Here is a 21,181-nt window from a genome sequence, read left to right as displayed (position 1 = left end):
GCCTCATCCTCCCCACAAGCCTGGACCACATCTCACATAATTTTCGCACCATGCTGTGGCCCTTCTCCTGCCCACACAGCAGGCAGAGCTTTTAACTTGCCAAACAGTTTGGCACAGATCACAGAGTGGGGAAGAGGAGAGGTCTCAAGGCATAAACAAAACAAGCCCAACCTGGCCAGTGGAAGGAGAGCAATTCCTCACTGTTAAATCACACCAGGAGCAGCACACTGTGGTCAGGATTTCCAGCATCTGGGACGTGCTGCAGATCAGGGCTGTGCCACTTGGCTGGACCCCATCAGCAGACAAACACACAGCCACAGCCTTCCCTGTGCATGACCCAGTGCAGCAAACACTTCTGTCTCTCTGTCTGTCTGTCCTCCACCCCACAGCACAGCCAAGACCCACCCCTGAGTGCAGGGACAAAACGAGTCGGATCACTGATCTGCAACCACATCAGCAGGAGCTGGCTGCTCAGAAGGCTCTCTGAGGAATGTGCTTGTTATGCTGGAGTTTCTGCCCCAAATCCTACAAACCAGCAAGTTCTTGCTAGGTCATCTGATAAGCAACATCTCCAGCAGAACCAGCTCAGGTGCTGCTATTGGTTTCCTCCAGCATTACTAGGAATTTAGCTGATTTTAACCAAATACATTTTAAAATTATTGTGTGTCTCTGCCTTTGCTCATTTGCCACACTAAAAAAAACCCCACAAATGTGAAACACAGAAAGCTCATTCAGCCCTGCAGCACACAAAGCACCTTTCTTTCCACTGGGGTCTCTAACTTTGACAGAATCAGCCTAGAATTAAACTAGATCCAGCCTGGCCAGCAAAAAGGGACTTCTGCTGGAAGATGAGATTCAGGACTGCTCAGTAATTAGGATTTACAGACTGGTCAGAGCCCACAGCACCAGGTGCTGTAAGGATGAAGTAAACAGCCTGTGCTCCATAGATTTTTAAAAGCAGCAGCTAAATGCAGCAGGGAGAAGCAAGGGAATAATTAACCATATAATTATACCACCATGTAGTGTCTGATGGAAATTGCCATCTTGAAGCAAACTGATTTCCACCATGATTATTGGAAGGCTGAGGGGAATAGTTTTACTTCATGCTTTCAAGCAAAAGCCTGGATGTACTTGCGAGAGCAGCGTGCAGGCAGCAGAGATTGCAGCATTTGGGGAGGGCTGATGGCCCTGCACAGCATAATGAAGCATTAAAAAACAAGAAAAGCTGTTGCTGCACTTCGGGAACAGATCAAAGGCCGGGAGCACCCCAGGAGTGAAAAGAGTAGCTGATAACAGGGTACAGTAACAGGGCTGATACATGGGTGCGACTCAGCCCTGAAGCACCTTGCTGGTGCAGATAGCGAGCCTGGGAATGAGTCACTGACAGATCAAATGCCTTGTAAATGGGACAACACGGCTGTGTGTGCCAGCAGGCAGATGAGGCAGGAGAAATCCAAGGCTTTAGGCTCTCACAGCCTTGAAGAATCTTTTCGTGCTTCTGAAAAATTCAGCCTTGTGATGGAACCAAAAATATTCACATGCTTCGTGCATGTCCCACCTGCAGATCCCGAAGCAGTGCACTGAAGCCTCTCACTGGCACGGGACAGCTCTGCCTCCCACCCAGAGCTGAGCCCCAGTTCCAGCTGCCCTTCGGCCAGCACTTCATAATCTGCATGAAATGTCAGAATCTGCCTGAATGAGAAATGGAGAAATGCTGTGAAAGCACAGCCGAAGCAACGGTAATGTTAAAAACATTCCAAAAGGGAAAGAGGTTCTTCCATCACAGCCCCTCTGCCTAAATACCTCCAGATTTTTTGTCAGGATAATGGTTTTCACCTCTCTCACCTCCAAACTCCTGTTGGTGCCAAGCAGCTGCAGTGCTCTAGTACAAAACCCTGGCAGCAGGAGCACAACTTTAGGTTTCCAAATCACTGAGGGCAAACAAGGTGGTATTTTGATCAAGAGGCAGAGGTGTCCTTTAACAGCAGGAGAGGGTGAGGGACCAGTCTTTAATACCAACCATTTTTTGGAGCTGATTTAAGCTCAGCACCACACAGGCTCATACTGTTGTGGACTGGACTAAAACAGAAGTTAAAAGGCAGCAGATATGAAAAATGGTTTCCATTTGGTGATTGTCTCCCTTAGACCCCTTCCAACCCTTTCTGTGTTTCACTAATTAGGACTTTTAAAAAATCCTGCAGCTTCACAGACTTGTTTCTCAAGCTTCAATGCAGAATTTAAACAATGAGAAACTGAAGAAGCATGTCTTTCTTTAAAGGTCAGCACCTAATTCAGAAGGAATCTGCAGAGGGCAAGAAGCCAGCAAGGAGTTCCCTGTTGTTCTATCACATTGCACCACGTTTCAGTGTACACCAGGGCAACGCCAGCTGCTTTTGTTCCTGGTTATCAGATACACACACCACAGAGAGCAGCCTTCACCCTCAGAGCACTGCTTGTCACTACAGGCTCTGTCAGCACACCACACACCCTTAGCCAGACTGAGGGAGTCTGAGTATATCCCATCAGAGCTGGATTTGCTGTGCTGTTTTCTACCTGCCTCAACAGTCTCCACACTGTTCCCCATCAAAGTTAACGTGTGCTCGCAGTGATTTCATGCTCGTATTCACAGCTTTACTGATTATAAGACTGAAAGGCCTGTAAGTGTTGGGCTGGTATCACAACAGCCAGGACATTCACAATGTCACACGTGTGTTAACATCACTGGCTCTGTGACAGCATTGAGGGATCCCTGCAAGGGGACCAGCAAGAGAGGCTGGGACAACTCGAGCACAAAACAAAAGCACCCAAAGGCTACCCTGTAAAACTGCGTGGTGCCTCACAGACTTCTTCAGTGCAACAAGAAGTTTCCATTTCAGACTGTTTCACTTCTAAAATGTCACTGCCTGAGCTCGTCCCTGCACAAACTGGGCTCTACAGTCAACTATTACATCAAGTTTCCTCAGCTAGCTTGGCTGCAGGAGAGAGTGAGCATTCAAGTGCCTGCCCCTGGGTCGGTCTCTGGGGGTGCTGCTGCAGCCTGACACTGAATATCCTGTTTGTATCATTTCTCCCCTTCACCAGCAGCTCAGCCAGAGCCTCTCCAGCATCAGAAATAATTCTGTCCTTGCAGTCTATCTGTAACTGAACTCACATGTCAACACATCATTTATCTAAAATGACGGTAAAGAACTGTAACCAATACAGGGAGAGAAATGATCTTTTAAAGAAGTGATTTTACCTACAACCACACACATTAAAAATGGATTAGTCATAACTGCAGGTTTTTTTCAGGGCTCTGTTCCAAATCTGACTCTATTGAATGGCTTCACTCTGCACTTCTGCATCTGAGTGCTTTCAGCTTGTTTTAAAGTTCAGCCTTAGCTTTCATTTCCCACAGGCTGCGAAGCTTGTTTCAGGAAGAAGGAACAACCTCCTCGCAGTTGTTTCATTTTCCAGCCCAGAGCTGTGGAGATGTGTTGCAAGACCCACAGAATGGTCTGAACTGAAAACAAACCCACACAGTGAAGCAGAGGGGGCAGATCTGCTCAGCCCCTGGAGTCAGCTGTTCTCTCCTTTCACTCCTGATTCCCATAACATACTGTTCCACTCTTTCCACGCTCACGTCATGCTGTTTCCATTCAAGGGAAACAGTATGAAACTTCATTTTTGTATTCAGGAGGCCAGCGGGTACCCAGCTTCTGCTGCAGAAAAACGGTCATGGTTCAGCTCCTGTTCCCTTTGGATGCTGGAATAACAACAGGGACAGACTTGCTGGAGGAGGCACAGCAACACCACAAGATCTGTACACCTTCTTTCCCTTTCAGCCCCATGATACTTTGTAGCTGTTGCAAAAATTAATACATGTCGAGGAGCTAATGGTATCCCTCCATCACCCAAAAGGCTTGTTAGATATCCATCTTAAAAGCACTGTGTTTGAGCTAAATATTGTAATTATGATAACCAGTGTGCATGAGTCCCAGCTTGAAACCATGGGAAGCTGCCTCTTCACAAATCATTGCTGACAGCAGGCAAAGCCTTGGCGGCTGCCCCAGCTCAAATCTCCTTTCTCGATGGACAAAAGCTGTGAAGGCAGAAAAAATTCCTACCATAGACAAAGTCTAGAAGTGTACTGCAGGAATCTGTCAGCTGGTGCTTGTGAACAGACTCACATACTTCCTGTGCTTGCTAAAATCTTTTCTGAGTGAGGCTGCACAGCTACCTGAGGTGTCAAAAGCATCTACTTTCTTATTTCTCCATTGCAATTGTACCTTGGAGAGGAGTTATGAAGTTTTTCTTTACACATTCAAACATTCTGAACCTCTCCACTAAAGGCAACCAAACACAATTCATCAATATGTTCATATAAGAAATGTGATTTTCAGTAACTCAGGGGGATTTTCTCTATGTAGTTCCCAAAGCACTTCCTTAAAATCCACCTATTACGTTAAGCTACAAATAAACAAGAAACAGGAAACTGGAAGAGATTGGGTGGGACAAGAAATACAAGGAAGGAAGGAAGGAAAGATAAAAATCATTCAGAAAACCTAAATTAATTCTTTGCAATACTATACAAATACTTGGTTCTAGATATATCCCAGATACTCTTTTTTTCAGATAGTAAAGATATCCTTTGCCCCAACTGGCAGCTACACTAAACAGCAAGTGCTTTGCCCATCCAAAATATAAGATTAGCGAGACCTCTGTAAACATTGCTTACAAATGTTCCTCTTGTCAGTGTTTGGTATCTTTAGGGATACAGGCACATGATATTTCTCCCCAGCAAGTTACCTTCATTCCTCCAGTGGGTGATGAGATTTCCTGCAAGACATCAATTGCTCTGCCATCTCTTTGGTTAATCTAATTCAAGTCTACAAAAAAGCATCTACCCTGCAGCCTGTGGAGAGTGTTTCTGTTCATCTGGCAAACAGGACAGAAGCCCCTTCTTAAAATCCTGAGATCCAACTATATTAGTCAGCATCCCAAACCATTAACATCAGTCAGAAAAATAATGTTCTTCTCTTACAAACAAGGGAGGTTGGATTCATCCAGGTTCACAGATATTCCTCACTCATGCAACAACTGCAAAGGAATATTTTCTAGCTACTGTAGCCCCAGTTTTCATACAACTCCTTCTGTGCTTATGTACAGTAGAGTGGTAGAATCCTGTCATTAAATTTTGTCCTGATTTCCCATATTTAGCCATTATTTATAAACAGCAAGTTTTACCTCATGCTAAGCTTCCCTTGGTAATATATTCCTATGGTACCTCTAACAAAATATGAGAAAAGTACTCTTTTATGCTGAGTAAAACACACATGAAATTGAAGATTTGGTGGCAACATAATGAACTTTAGGTCCTTTCTACAATAATCTCTGAGTATTTATATAACAATGATAGCTAGGACAGTACAACAAAGAGAGAAACAAAATCAGGGTGGCATTGGTATTTTCTGAGTACATGGGATTTTGGCTGGAATTTCCCAACGGCTATAAACTACAAGAAAACCTCCAAGTTCAATAAGACAGAGTCACTTCTTAGTTTGGCTGTGGGTGTATGTTTCACCAGAACAATAGAGTTGTTTCTCTTTGAGGGGAAGCACTGCATTCACCATGTAAATAGCTAAAGAGATGTAAACACAGGACTGGCTTTAAAAGAAGTTTATGGAGAAAAGTATAAAAGCATTCTCATTAAAAAGACAAATTATTCAAACACACATACTGAAACATTGCTGCAGAAGTCATTGCAATTCTCCATCACACTCTGTTTTTATTCTACCTGGCCACACCATGATCAACCCAAAAGGCCAGGTTTGATGTCACAGCATGACCACTTACAAAAGCAGTGGTTTCTCTTCAAAAAAGTCTTTTTCTGTAACACAGAGGTTTCTCATGTCAGACATGCCTCAGGATACACAATATGACGCAGTCAGTAGAAAGCAATTACCTTCCACATGGTAAGGCAATCAAATAACTTGCAATCATGTGTAATAGCTAAGTGGCAACTACACAGGCACAAACTCCAAGTCATCTAAAAGCAGATCTTGGGGATATTTGTTCCCCCTGCTTCAGTTTATTTCCTTCCCTTTTCTCCTTGCAGCTCCTGGTGCCCCACAGAGAATCACTCATTGTTCCCTCTTGTTGTTCTCAGACGAGTTTTCTCTGCTTCTCCCTGCAACTTTTCTAGACATGGCAATGCATGAAGAACATTTGCAGACTGTGACTTCCAGGCTGAATAACGTGTAGAAAAGGATGTGCCCATTCCTTCACTAAGCTGCAATGTGTTATCTTGTCCTTCAAGCAGTCTCAGGAGAGGTGCTATCAGTGAGGTCTGTAAAAAATGCTTTGAGGACCAGCACCCCTCGCTGTCAGTTATGTTGAGCTGCTGTGTCCAAGTGTTATTCTCACCTCCTGGTAAATCCAAATTCCCCTCAAACTTCTTTCAGGACAGCTGGACAACAGAGCATGAGTAATTTCATGGCAATGCATCCTCTTCTTCCTTTGTCACTTGGGATTGCAATTAGTTCCTCCATCACTTGTGTAGTTTTCATTAATTACTCAGCACAAATTTACAGGAGCACTTCTTTGAAATAATTCTAAAAGGAATAATGACATCTAATAAATTTCTTACTTTTTCCTACCAACTTTTTTTTGCATTAGTAGGGGGAAATTATGCCAACTGACTTCATCAGGCTATGAGGATTAAACCATCATTTATAATACCCTTTAAAAATGAGAAAGTGTCATTTAAATGTTAGTCACATGAATAAGCAGTGAGTCAATATTCTGCATATTAACTGATGCATTTGAAGTGCTGGAGTTTTTCTGAAGCCTGCCAAGACTGAGCCATAACAATTTCTTTTATAGCTGGAGATCAGCCTGAATAAAAGACCTTCCTAAGATCCAGAAGGTGAAAATCAGAGTCATATGCACATTATCTCCATTGAATGTCAGCTTAGAGAAAATCAGAGAGGACTGAGCAAGAAGAAGGAGCTGTGATTACTTTTGAGGAAAGTAAATAAGGAAAATAAGATCACTGGTGCCATACTGCAATCTAAAAATTAATCCAGAATCTGCCAGTCCAACAGACTGATCCATCAGTTTGTCTCTTTCAAAGACTAACACCGCACTCTGAAAGCTCATGTTAGAGACCTAAATACTGCTTGTGCCCCCTACAAGTGAAAGTTTCTTTTATGCTGAATGTGATTTGTATCTGAGACATCAGACAGGGGTTTCTGGATTCCTTAACCCCAGGGTCAGTCACTGTTAACACAAAATAGTTTGCCTCAAACCATGAGCCTCCAAACCCAAATGTTTATATGCAGATACCAGTACTGATCTTGACAAATCTTTTATCTGTTTCCTCCTTCCTCCACTTCTCTGGACACAGAAAATACATTGTTACAATGAGGTAATAAATTTTGCCTGGGAGAGTGCCAGGAGATCCAGGTCTGCTGACTTCTGTGTGCTACAAGAGCTCACCAAGTGTGTTTAAAGAACACATACAACTTTCTCTCCGCTTTGGGCACTAGAATTTGGTTTTTTCTGATTGTACTCTGCTTCATTGTGCATACATGGAATGATTTGGGTTAGAAGGTACTTTAAAGATCATCTAGACCCAACCCCTGCAATGGGCAGGGACACCTTCCACTGTCCCAGGTTGCTCCAAGCCCCATCCAACCTGGTCGTGGACACTTCCAGGGATCCAGGGGCAGCCACAGCTCCTCTGGGCACCCTGTGCCAGGGCCTCACCACATTCACAGGGCTGAATTTCCTAATATTATATCCTGAAAGGATGCAATCCCTAACTCCACGATGTGCTCCCCGGAGCCAAAGCATCCTCCCAGCACTTCCACTGCACTCCAGCCGCCACTCCGGGGGCAGGAGCAGCCGCTGCAGGCTCCGGGAGTTGGCTTGGCCACAGAACCGACCCCGTTCCCTCAGCCAAGGGCGCAGCTGTCCCCGCCAGCCCCGCCGCTCGCTCCGGCCCTCAGATCCCCACGGGCTGCGCTCTGCCGCCCTCCGGGCCCGCCGTGCTCCGCCGGCCGTGCCCCACCGGCCCCGGCCCACGGAGAGCAGCCGTCATGAGCGGCGGCACTACCAGCAGCGGCAGGAGGCTTGTCCCGGGCTGCCCATCCCCGGCAGGGCGTGAGACACCGCCAGGTCCCGCCGCCGGTCCCCGTCCTGATCCCGATCGCGGTTCCAATCCCTATCCGCATCCCAGATCCTAATCCAGTTCCAAATCCTCGTCCCAGTACTCATCCCCGGTCCTGATCCTGCTGCACATCGTCATCCCGGTCCCCATCTCCGTTCCGGTCCCCATCTCCGTTCCTGTCCCCATCTCCGTTCCCGTCCCCATCCCCGTTCCCATCCCTGGCCTCGTTCCCATCCCGGTGCGGGAGCCCGCTCCCCTCACAAGCCCGCCCGCCCTCACGTGCCCCTGGGCCACGCCCCCTTCCCACGCCGGTCCATTCATTCCCCCCCCCCCCGTCACGTGACGCGGGCCCGGCGGGCGCTCCCCGGCCGGGGCTTCGCCGCCGCTTCCGGGCCGGGCCGGGGGCGGGGCTGGGGCAGGGCCGGGGCGCGCGCGGGGGGCGGAGCGGGGAGGGGCGGGGCCAGGGCCGGGGCGCGCTCGGAGGGGCGGGGCGGGGCGGCCGCCGCGGCGGCGGCGGCGGCGGGAGGGGAGCGGCGCTCCCGGCAACATGGCGGCGCGCGGGGCGGGCAGCGCCTGAGCCCGGCGCCTCTCGGTCCGCGGGGGTTCCCCCCCGGCCCCGGCTTCTTCTTCCTCCTCCTCCTCCTTCTTCTTCTCCTCCTCCTCCTCCTCCTCCTGCCCCGCTCCCCGGCGCGGCCATGGAGAGCGAGGAGGAGCAGCACATGACCACGCTGCTGTGCATGGGCTTCTCGGACGCGGCCGCCATCCGCAAGGCCCTGCGCCTGGCCAAGAACGACATCAACGAGGCCGTGGCGCTGCTCACCAACGAGCGGCCCGGCCTCCACTACGGCGGCTACGAGCCCATGGAGAGCGGGCAGGGCCCGCCGGGCGGGCACGGCTCCCCCGCCGGCGGGCAGGGCCCCCGCGGCGGCGACGGGGACGGCGGAGGAGGCGGGGGCGGCTTCGACCCGCCGCCCGCCTACCACGAAGTGGTGGAGACCGAGGTGAGCTGCGGGCGGGGGGTCCCGGGGCGGTGGGAGCCTCCCCGCTGCCGGGGCCCGGCGGGCGGGGGTCGGCCCGGACATGGGGCCGGCGGGAGGTGCCCGGGGACCCCCCCCCGTCAGTCCCCGGGCCGGGGGCTCCTCATCCCCCCTCATCGCCCGCCCGCCGCCCGCCCCGCGCGCTCCCGAGCCCGTTCCCTGCGATCGCTGCAAGGTGAAGCGCACCCAGGGTTTCCCTTGGCATTCCAGGAATGTGTGGCTACCGTAGGGCTCTGCTTTTCGCTCCCCCTCTTGCGCCTTCTTGCATAATCCCGGTGACTAAGGGCTGTCTATTTTTTTTTTAACTGTTTGCACAATGTTAAAGAAAGCGCAGTGTGGGTATGACTTTATGAACAGTTTTATTTGGATAAGCTGAGCGTAAGTTTTGAAGTAGGAACGCAGTGAGGTCAAATGTTTTTCGGAACAGAGCTTTAACTCATAACTTAGGGCTGTGTTCTAAAACAAAACTGAAGTAGATAGGAGTGCTGGAGAATGTCAGCTTTTCCCAGGTTCTCTCCTTCCTCCTTGTTTGCCTTTCTCTCTCTTCCATCCTCTTCCAGAACTCTGAACTCTTCAGCCAGCAGATACACTCATGGTACTCCCCTTGCTGTCAGAACAGTCTTCCAGTGCTTTCCTGTAAAGTCTTCTCCTCCTCCTCCTGGTCTTTTTCCCAGAACTTCACAGAGTGCTCGTTAGAAAAGAGCTAATTAGTAGTGTCCAGACTATGGGACTCAACTGAAAGCTGCAAGCCCCCCTGTGTGATACCAAAGGGCCACCTTGCGCAGTCTCTGTCTCAAGAAGTGGTCAAGAGCAGATGCTTAAGCTCATGAATAAAACCAGGGAACCTCGTGTAGCCTCTCAGGCTCCAATGAAGAGTATCCTGAGGGTTTTCTGTGCCAGAAAAGTGCTCCCTTTCTGTGCATGCATGTGTGTGTGTGTCTATAAATACATTCGTGAAGAATCCATGGGCGTATCTGGTGCGTAACTACACTTGCACAGATCATCCGTATCCGTAGCCTCGGCGTATTGACGTCCAGCCCTGTGGAATAAAGATAGGTGATCCTGCTCACTGAATTAACTGGGTTAGATCCTGAGCTCCTCTAAGCTGCTGATGTGTGCTTGTGGGGTAAGGTGATCCGGGGATGGCATGTGTGCCGCGCAGAGACGGAGCTGCTCTTTAACTGCCCTGACCGAAGCGCCAGGGAACTGGTTTCCAGCCTTTCCTGTGGAGGACTGAGAGTGAATGAGAGTTTTTGTTGGCATTTGGGTTGGATGTAGTTATAGCTGGGACAGTCTGGCTTGTCAGTGTGACATTTCAAGAGAAGCTGTCAGTGTAAACTTCAGAGAAGCAATTTTTTCCCTGCTCTTGTTCCCGTTACAAATGGCACTTTGACAACTCTCAGAGGATTCTCCCACCCCCCATTATTTCATCTGGTATTTCTGATCAAATTTACTTATGCTTTATAATAGTTTCCTTTGCCACTCACGTTCTTGTTTGCTCTGACTTGTGTTCTTTTTAACCCACAGGAGAGGAGTCAAAACATTTCAATGTAGGTAAATCACTGCACAGAGCAGGCATTTCAGGAGGATTGAGGTGTCTTGCTACATGAAACTTTATATAAATTCATGCCTCAATTTAGTAATTGGATTCATTTGCATATGAGCATCTGTCAACTCCTGCACGTGTATGCAAAACAGTATTTTTGTAATAAAGGAGTTACATCTGTAAAAGTCCTGAGATTGGAATTGTTGCCTGTGCATATTTGTCTAACACTGCAGTACAGTTTAACACCTTTTGATATACATTTTATGAAAGAGGGAAAGTGATATATGGTCAGTTCTTGGCTTTTTAAATTCGTCAGCTGTGATCTAACATAACATTTAATAAGCTACAGCTATTCTTCAAGTGGTTAATCAGTAATTAATCAGGTTAATCAGTAGTTTTCCATTCAGCAGAAGCTTATGGCATATGAAGCTGTACAGAAAGCCATTGCAGAAGCAGCTATATTATTCATTGTAGTCATACACATTATGGTGAAACATATTGTACCCCCTGCTGTCTTGTGGTAATTCAGATGTTATTTCTGGTTTTCTTCCTCTCAGTATCATCTCTCTTTCTAACAGCTCTTTGAGTGTGTATTCCTCCTTCTCTTCATAATACCAGTTTTCTTCAGTGGGGAGGAAGTGGTGTGTTAGATTTTTGGATTTTATATATCAGCAACAGGAGATAAAGAGGAGATAAATCACAGGAGAGCAATTCTTAGAAATTTTCCCCCAAGTAAAATGTTCCAGTCTAATGCTTCATGAGCAAAAGTTAGGATTAGATGTTATAATTTAAAAATAAAAAGGATGCTTCAGTCATTCTTCAAGATGCGTATAACAGGTCTGTACTTTGAATTGACATGTTTTTTTTGGCTGAGTACACTTTAGCATGCATATAAGAATAGGTCTATGAATGATTAAACACTTTACATTTTCCCTAATCAGTAATGAATCCATTATGTTTGCATATGCTTATTTGGTCTCTATTACATAATGTTAGAATCTGTTCAGCATTCATGTGGATCAAAGAAAGGCTTGTCTAGTGGTTTTCTTTGAGAGAAGCACAGCAACCGGATACATATCATACTAGTTAAAACATGTTTTCTGTAGATAAGATTTTAAAAATCAGTGTGAATCCTCTTTCAGTGGTCCAGACTGCTGGGCTTCAGGGCTGTCTGCAAGTGTTTAAGAAGCCTGAATTTGGAGTAACTGGATCAGAAACAAGATAGCTGCTGTGAACTGGCCCCATATATTCCCTGTGCTTGCTTTCTGTATGAGGCTTGAGGTGGAGATGTGCATAAATTTCAATTTCATGAGGTTAAAACTTCAGTTTCAGCAGGCTGATGTTTCCCAATTACCTCAGTTTTAGGTTAATAGCTGTGGTGTGCCTTTGGCATTGATGCTGGTATCATGACCACACTTAACTCGTCAAAAGAAAAAGGCCAGACAAACTTGGAAATGCAAAGGGGGCTTCAGTTCATTTGTGCAGTCTTCCTGAAACTGCAGGAAGTTCAGCTTGAGGTTTACAGCTGGTTGGAATTTTTGCCCTTTGTAGCACCAAACCACACTGACAGACTGAGGTCACCTGCTTTTCCAAGAGGTAACTTTGTGTGTTTGACACACAGACTTCTATGTTTATGTCTGCTGACAGAAGTAAATCTTGCATTTTGGCAGGATGCGGGGTTTCTGTGTTTATTCCTCAGGCAGCGTGCAGACTGTCACGGTGTGATTCTGAGCTTGGGAGGCGGGTGAAGGATGCTACGCTCATCTCTTCATCTGACTGACAGATAAGCTGCTTTATGAACTGCTGCTAAACCCTTATAATTTAAGGCAAGACTATAAATGAGTGTGATGACAACGTCTGTCAGTGTGTCCATGAATTGCCACAAGTGCCACAATTGCTGGCTTTAATGAGTCTCAGAGGAACGGGGTGGAGGAGGCTACACGAATGTGGGGATTGTGACCAAATAACTTGAAATTGTTGGGTGGGGCAGGTAAAGATATTAAACATATATCAATGGTTTGTATAACCTTTACTAAAACAATCTTAATTTGCTTTTAAAAAAGCTTCTGAGAGCCATTACTATGACCTTTTGGCTAAATTGTGATGAACAGATTATATTACCCCCTGGCTATTCCTGTCCCCTTCAGCATGTGCTCTTTTGATTTATGTTTTTTCAGTTGAACTGGATCAAAAGCTCATACATGCCAGATTTTACTAGGTAAGGTTTATAATAAAACTTCTCCAAGATTGCTTTTGAGGTGCTGTTTGACTGCAAGAGAAGGGATTTTGTGAAAAAAACAGGCCAGCGACTGTAGCGAGTGCCAGTGCCAGGAACATTCTCACTAGTCATGCTGCAGAACTGTGGTGTTCAAACCCTACCTCTCCTCATTATTAAAGCTCAGGACTGAAAGCAGTTCTGCCACAGATGTGCTGCGTCACGGTGGGTGTGTAACTTTACCTCTGGTTTAGCTTTTAATGTGTAAAATGAGGATAATGGGGTGTGCTTTATTAGGAGAACCATGGACGTTAGGCTTGTGAAGTTCTTTGATCTTTGAATGGAAGGAGCTGTATTTATTTAAAGACAAAGAAGGTATTTAGCCTTCAAGCAAAGGAGATGGATTTCACGCTACAATTCTGCACATTTAAAGTCAGTCTCCTCTCTTGTAAGTAGTCTTGAGCTTTGCAAAAGTGAGTATTTCTTGCATTCTCGTGTGGAAGTTTTACAGTGTGGCTTGTCTACGAATTGGCCTTGTAAAACAATTAAGCAATCAAATAAAGCTCTGTGGTGGATTCTGGCATGGAGTCCCTGGCTGGATGCCATTACAATGTCAAGTGGAATTAGTATTTTAGCACTCCTGGTTTTCAGCATCACTGTTTTCAAAAATGAGTGGCCCTGGTGTGGAACCTCTTTCTGTATTCTGATTCCATTAACACTTCCTTGAAAGCATTTGTAAGAAAACACTCTGGGTTTCATTCTTGATATAGCACAGACTAATAGAGATGCTACATGAAGTTAGGGAAGTAGGGGTGATACTGAGATGTGCAACTGGTTCATTTTAAATGTAAGCTTTGTTTTGAGTAACTCACAAAGTCATTATCATGTAATGTGATCGTTAGAGTAATTGCTGGATTGAGAGGAGCACTCTGTTATTACTGGTTCATTGGTGAAGGTGATGCCTGCAGGGTCAGTGAAGGTGGGAGACAGCTCTGTACAGCCAAGTTCTCAGCTGGGCAGGAAGTGTCTCTGGTATAATGTCCTCTGGAAGCATTTTTTGGTCATCTTCCCAGTTTACAGTGCTATTCTGTGGCAGCTGTTTAATAAGGAAGTGAAATACTGAGGAAGAATGAGAATAAAAACAAATTAGCCAGTGTTAGAAGTTAATTCCAGCAAATCATTTGGATTGCTTTTGGATTAAGGAACAGTAGCTCTTTGTATGAGGAGGGCAAAGAGGAAGTGCCTGTTTCTTTTGTAAGCTTTTATTTTGAAAAAAACACGCATTTGTGCTGCTGTAGGAATAGCCTTTAGTATATATGTTTCAGGGGCCAAATTAAAAATTAATTTTAAAAGCCAATGTTCCCAGTGTTTCTTGCCACTTGATCTTCCTGCCACTACTTTACAACAGTTCTGGCTTTTCTGATGCCCAGCAGAACGACCTTGAGAGGCACTTAAACATTTTTTCATGTTAGTTAGTCACAATTTTGTAATTATACACTGTTAAAATCAGCTGCTTTGTGAGTTCTGGTTTCTGTCTCACTGTACTTCAGTAGAAGTATAGATGAGTGTTTAGCAGCATTATTGAATTAATTTTCCTTTCCAGAGCCTGACCTTTGGTCACTAAAATGTTACAGTAAATACTTTATGTAGTGGTTCTGCAGCACTTCTCTATTAATTCCTGGTGTTTTGGCAAAGGGAGATACAAGTATTGACTTAATTTTAAGTACTGAAATGTTAAGCGTTTGTGATTCATGGCTTTATTGTTTTAAAGCACAATGTTTATCTGCTATCACACCAAGTTGTTCTGGGTTATTTAGGAACAAGTATGGGGTTTTGTGCTTATGAAAACTCGAGGCTTGGGAGGAATAGTGGTGTTGATTCTGTGTCTGGCTGTTTGTAGTTACACTAATAGAGTAAGTTTTTAAATATATCCACAGGCAATAGTGAAAACACATGGAAGATAAGTGTTTTCTTGGTTCCTTATGAATGGCATTTCTAACAGTGTTTTCCACAACCTCTCCCTTACCTACAACTCGACTCCAAAACACATTCCCAAAAGTGGTTGTAGTGAATCTCTGCCTCAGATTTCACTGAATACTGTGGTAATAGCAGTATAAAAGGGCAAAGAGGCTCCTTGAATTTTTTAAGGAGTTTTTTTAATGTTTTTTTGTATTTTCAAATGGAGGTTTTAATTCAAGTGCTATTTTTACAGAGCCTCAGTTGTTTTGTTTTGCTGTGATGCTCAGGACTATGTTTATCTTCGAACAAGTAGACAAGTACATCAAGGGAGTATTGCCTGGTAACAACACACCATCACCCTGGAAATCAGGGAGAGAGTACAACCCATCTTTTCAGAAACTCTTGAGTCAATTCTCAGCTCTGCTGAATTTATTTTTATTTTTCAAATTCATGTTGTGTTCTTAATTCCCATCTTAAACAATTTTTGGTTGTGAGAGATGGGGGTCAGAGGGAAGGTGGAGCCATAGGGTTTTTGTGGTTATAATTTGTTGTAATCCTTTACAGCTACTAAGGGTTTAGTGTAAGCATGCATCCTTGACAATGTCCTTGTGCAACTCTCAGTTATGGTCAGTGTCTAAAACCTTTTTGAGAAAGTTCACTAAATAAATTTGTTTTTTTCTTAGGGCATCTCTATGATGGGATAAGAGTCCAGATCAGCGTCAGGTGGAGTCTGTAAAGGAGGATTTATTTTCCTTTAGTACTAGATTGGAATAATTCTTTTATTTTAGCATGACAAAATACTGGCATTTTTTCTTGTGACAAGACTGCATTTGTTTGTGTAAGGTAGTCCATAGTAGAAATTTTAAGAGCTTCTTTTCTCTGAAGAAAGAACAAAGCAAAACATCTGTGTATCTCACAACAAACTTATGTTCTCTTATCAGAACATTAGCAAAAACAATTCTGTTACTGGACTTAAAATTTCATCTGTGGATGAAATTCTGTATCTCTTTAGGACTTAAAACAGTTAAAAACTATGACAATACTTTACAAGTAAATATCTGTTTGTCAGTACATTCAGGAAATCACAGTGGGTTTTCTTATTGCCAGATGAGAAACATAATGTTTTATCTATATGTATATATTTTATATATCTATATAAAAAATGTATATGTTGTATATGTGTATATATTATGTTTAATGTGTCACGAATCCCATACATGACACCATTTTTTGAGTCTTAGCAGTACTGACATAGTCACAAGAGGAGACCAAGATTGCTTTAATTGTCTGGAATATCAGTTTATAAAGAGCAAATAGGTTCCAGGTATGAAAATGTGAGCATTGTTTTTAAACATTCAATACCTTGTTCTTAGTTAAGTGCAAGGTGGTAGCTTTGAGTTATTAGAATGGCTTTGAATTCTTACCTTTGCATTTCAGTTCTAGGTAACAGAATATCTCCCTTTTAGGACTTAATTAAAAGAAAAAAAAAGGGTTTGACATCCTGGTGTGAAAGTAAAAGCTGGTTTAATCAATTGTCTGGCAGGTGGAGGGACTGTCAGGTCATGACTTCAAGATTCATAGCTTCTCTCACAAATTGATGGGCACAGTATATCAGAGCAGAGAAATGCTGTGTTTTTATGGGTATTTGATGTATTTCTCTCACCTTGCCTCCATCTGAGCGTTGCAGTGCTCTGCAAACACTTGTGAGTGGTACAGCAGTGCTGTGGCACAGGGGAGAATCCCTGCTGACACTTGGCAGCTGGAAAAGCTGTAGCATTCAGAAATTGATTTCTTTATGTTGACTATGTCTGTGAAAAAAATTGAAAAGTGAACCTAAAATTTTTGTCTGCTGGTTCTGGCTTTATGCTTAATTTTCATTACTGCTTTTCAGAGCAATTAAACTTTGTCCTGTTTGTAGGTACATAATAACAAGGTTTTGTGGTTGTTTTTTTGTAGTAATGCAATGAAACTTTAAAAATCTGTTTTCTTGGCTATAAAACGATGGTTATTTCGTGAAAATCACTTATTAGAGAGGCAGGAGGTGGAGGTAACTGCTTGGTCTGCTGGTGTCTTAGAAAGTCTGATCCTGTTGCTTGTTGAAAGAAACGTGAGTTTGTGGTTTTGTTTCCCAAGTTATACTGGATTCAAGAGCACATAATGTGACTTAGCTATGGTGATAATAGATTCTGTTGGTAGCCTCCTATCAAAATCAAATTAACGAATCTAAATTATAATTTGACTGTAATTTCATTACTAAGGCTGTCAATTAGAATCAAAACAAGTCTTAAACTCCTTCTTATTGTACATAAAGTGACTGGAATGAGAACTGTCAGTGGCTTTAGTTAAACAGTGTTTGATGAGTTAATTAGCTGAATACTGCATGAATACATTTTGAAGCTTTAAACAGTGACCTTTTGGCAATTAAAGTTAATTCATATTTCACTTTTTGCGCTAATCTTTGTTCTGTGTTCCTCTTCAATAGAAAGTTTTATGTTACACATTTAAGCAATGCTTTATTGATCTGATGTTGATCAATTTTTGTTTATTCAGCCTTGCAAGCAAATCTGGGAGGTTCCAGGTCCCCTGAGAGGGAATCTTGAATCAGTGCTTGAGCCTGTTCCTGTGAGGGTATTTCTCCTGGGAGCCTGTGTGTGTGTTTAGCCACAACTGCATTTTCACACCTTGAAAATAAGCCAGAAGAGCCAAGACTGTTAGAATGAGGGGATCTTCAGGGCTTTTGTGCAATATGAGATATATCAGAGGGTGTGGAAAACTATATTAAAAGTTTGTCAGCAAGTTTGTTGGTCTCAGAATTTCAGCTGCAGAAATAGTCATAGATTTATCACCATGACTTCCTACTGCAGAAAAGAGTGATTGTAGGAGCCTTTTAGACAGTTTATCTTTGGATGACCCATTGGTTACCAAGTCTAGGGTTGGGTTTTATTTTTTTGCTTTTTGCTATTCTATAGAAGAACATCCCTACAAATCCTTATCATGTCTGGGGCCAGTGCAGTGCAAGTCTGTTCATCCAGAATTGCAGAGTCCTGGTACAGATCATCATCAACTGGCAGACACTACTCTGAAGTCACCAATTTGAGAGGAGGGAGATAACTTTATATATATATATGTACATATATACACATATATATAAACAACCAACAAACCCTAAAACCCCATGTAATTCCCCAAAGCCAAGATTCAGAAAGCCATTTTTTGTGAAGCTGACATGGCCTTGTATCCTGTTTACTTTCACATAGACCATAATTTTTCTTCAAAATCTTTTATTTCCTCTATGGAGTTTTGTCAGTAGAGTGCAGCTCTCCAGCCAACATAAGATGATGCAAGAACTGAGCTGATGTTTCACCTTGCTGCAGCAGCTGCTGGTAATAAATCCCTCACTTTAAAGAGCAGTGCCCAAATTTATTTAAATTTGGGTGGTGAACAGTTTGGGCTTTTTCATGTGCAGAGAGACACTAATTATGAAAGAGCAGCAGTATAAAGAGACTGTTTCTTGTAGTAGATTTGTTTTAAGAAACACAACTCAGTCTGCACTAATATAATGTGAACATAGCTGTAATCTCCCAGAAATACAGAGTGTTAAATTTATTAATGGTTTGGAGGGGAATTTGGGTTTTAAACTGCCTGGGTGTGTGTTTAAGACTGTCACAAGTTTCACAGTAGCTGTGAAGCTATGTGGATGTGCTGTGTTCTAAAATTAATAAATGAACTTGATACTTTCTGCACATGGTTTTACTAGCAGAGCACTGTCAAGCAAGAAGCCTTACTGCCTCTAATTCCTGGAAAGTGCCAAAAGCATGCTCCTTCAATGCAAATAGTTCCCATTATTATTAGAGCAATATTCCCAATACCACACTCATTTTTTGTGTAAAACCATCTTTTCACTGCACTGTTGGTAGAGTCAATCTGACAATAGATGTTCTAAGCATAATTTGTGATAATGTTGGAGCTGAATGTACAGTGAAGGACATGTATTATTTCACTTTCCATATGAATTTCTGTGTCATGGACCCTGGCAATCACTTGTGTGGAAACAGTAACTAATGAGCAGCATTGCTTGGATGCAGATGGGAAAGCACAACAAGAAGTGGAATTTTTCAGCTACAGTTGATGGTCTGCGTTGCTGTTCTGCACCTCTTGAGATACCAGGTGCTGTCACTCAGTTTATTTAATGTGGATACTTTCCTCCAGGGATGAAACAACTGTTGCTCTGTTTCTGTAACATTTGTTGAAATGTTGCTTTCCTTGGCTACAATTTGGGGCTGAACTGCAGTCCTTGAACACCCAGCAATTGGGTCTTTATGTTATGCTCAGCCTGCCTTTATTATTCTAAAAGTTCATTCCTGCTCTGTTACTGTGAGCACTTTCTTTTATAACTGCACACTTATTTTCTGTAGGAAATGGTTTTGTTTTCTGCATGGGTGTTCTTTACAGAAGCTGTATAATTAACAATTTAATTGCTAAAAAATACTTCTAAATAATTTCAGTGTCTTTTCATGTAGACCTTCAAACATCCCTTCTCTAAAACCTGAAGTATTTAAACAGGGTATGATTTGCTAGATGGGAATTACATTGAGGTTTCCATGCACAGTGCTGGATCAGGTGACCACAGTTTCAGAAGCTGATATTCAGGTCTGCTAAAGTGCAGCTTCCCATAAAGACAAACTGAGGACTAAGTGTTTAGTAGGAGCTGGAGAAGGGTGGCAGTTTATTTCCCAAACACCAGTATGTGTTTTTTTCTAAGCAGTGTTCTGTTCCTATAAATTTTCCTGCTGCTCTCCAGAGCGTTATTAACTCCAGCCTGCGTGCTGTCCATGAACTTTAAAGGTTAAGCTCTGTATAATTGCTTTTCCCTTGGCTTAATAGTTTTGAACTATTATGAAGGTGAATGACACATTTGCTTTTTTAAAACAGGTCTAATCCTACAAATAGCAAATACAGTGAGAAAGCTGGAAGCACTCTGTGTGTGTATACATTGATTTTATTCTTTGTATACCATCTCCTCCAGAGTTCAGTTCTTTCTTTTGGTCTATTCCTTTCTAGTTGTTCTATTCACTTTCCTGACAGTGTCTGGTTTTTACTTTCCAATGTGTTTCCTGCTTGTCCTTCCTCCCTCCATGTCCCTGGCTTCTTTCTCAGTGGGATCTTGTTACCATCACTGTTCTTGTTTTCCACTGTCTCCGACAGTGGCTCCTGCTCGCTGCCAGGCCTGATCCAGACATTCTGTCCTTTCTCCTGCTGGCTTTGCCTGCTGTTGTGGAGGCAGGGAAAGGTAGTCCATGTGAACTCTTTGACGCATTGGCATCTATGGGAGGTTAAAAAATAAACAAAAGAAAATAAATGAATAACTTGTCTACTCTTTCTTTGGCGCTGCTGAGGCAGTTACCTCATATGGCACTTGGTGAGGAGCTGGGGGTGATTCTGTGTCCTGTGCGCAGAAATAGCTGCTCTTTAGTGCCACTAGCAAGGAAACCTGTAAAGCTTAGCTGCAGTCACCTGCTGGCCTTTTCCCTCTTACCTTCCAAAATACTTGCCAGTAATTCATTATTACTTCAGGAGAAGGATAATTACATTACCTTGTTGGACAACTGTCTTTGATATAGATTTTTTTCTTTAGATTATTAGTAAAAGAAAATCTTGATGTACTGAAACAGTATCCTGTATTTCTAATGTGATGGGGTGAAATGGGCTTCCCTTAATTATTCCCATGTTCTACAGGAGTTGTTGAGCAGAGGATTAATGTGCAGATCTATGGAGATCAAAATTCATACTCTGCAGTCTCCCAGGGACTGGAAGTACTTATCACCTGGCTCTAGGATCTGATATGCTATGGAACAAGATTTGCTGCTTAAATAGGCAATTAGTTAGCAATTAGTTATGTAAACATAGTAGTTATCACTTACACGAAATACATCCAGGTATGTAATCCCTTCAAATTGAAATATTAAATTCTGCTTTGAAAAACACAAGGAGCCTCAGGGTTGAGAATTTGACATGCTTGTTATAAGCACAGCTGCCTTTTCTAAACCCTTTAATGTGCCTAGGAAACTGTTTCACTTGGACTTTTTGTTTTTTTCACCCACAGAAAAATGATGAAAATGGGAATTGCTCTGGTGAAGGGATTGAGTTTCCAACAACCAACTTGTATGAACTGGAGAGCAGAGTTTTGACAGATCACTGGTCCATACCCTACAAGCGGGAGGAGTCTCTAGGCAAGTGCCTAATTGCATCCACCTACCTGGCAAGACTGGGTA

General features: G+C 43.6%; 1 protein-coding gene and 1 long non-coding RNA gene across 4 annotated transcripts in view; one reads left to right on the top strand and one right to left on the bottom strand.

Annotated features, from left to right (window-relative positions):
• Positions 1–5,330: 5,330 nt before the first annotated feature.
• Positions 5,331–8,391, bottom strand: LOC147651750 (uncharacterized). The gene is made up of 2 exons (XR_015273954.1): positions 7,679–8,391; positions 5,331–6,593 (listed from the first exon to the last, which is right to left on the bottom strand). It is a non-coding gene; the product is annotated as an uncharacterized LOC147651750 (long non-coding RNA).
• Positions 8,392–8,700: 309 nt separating this feature from the next.
• Positions 8,701–21,181, top strand: part of USP24 (ubiquitin specific peptidase 24) — a 61,015-nt gene continuing 48,534 nt past the window's right edge. Inside the window, exons 1-3 of one of the 3 annotated variants that reach the window (XM_086842543.1) lie at positions 8,701–9,028; positions 9,067–9,153; positions 21,013–21,178. Coding sequence is in view for 2 of the 3 variants with exons in the window: in XM_086842542.1 (XP_086698668.1) it covers positions 8,848–9,153; positions 21,013–21,178 (472 nt within the window). In the remaining variant the exon portion in view is untranslated. Of the gene's footprint in view, positions 9,154–21,012; positions 21,179–21,181 lie in introns of all 3 variants that reach the window. The other 2 variants (XM_086842542.1, XM_086842541.1) reach the window with 2 other exon arrangements.

Source organism: Cyanistes caeruleus, chromosome 9 (assembly GCF_971803275.1).
Source record: "Cyanistes caeruleus chromosome 9, bCyaCae1.hap1.1, whole genome shotgun sequence".
Lineage (NCBI taxonomy): Eukaryota > Metazoa > Chordata > Aves > Passeriformes > Paridae > Cyanistes > Cyanistes caeruleus.
The sequence above is the reverse complement of the archived record's forward strand: the minus strand, read 5'-3'. Positions and strand labels throughout refer to the sequence as shown.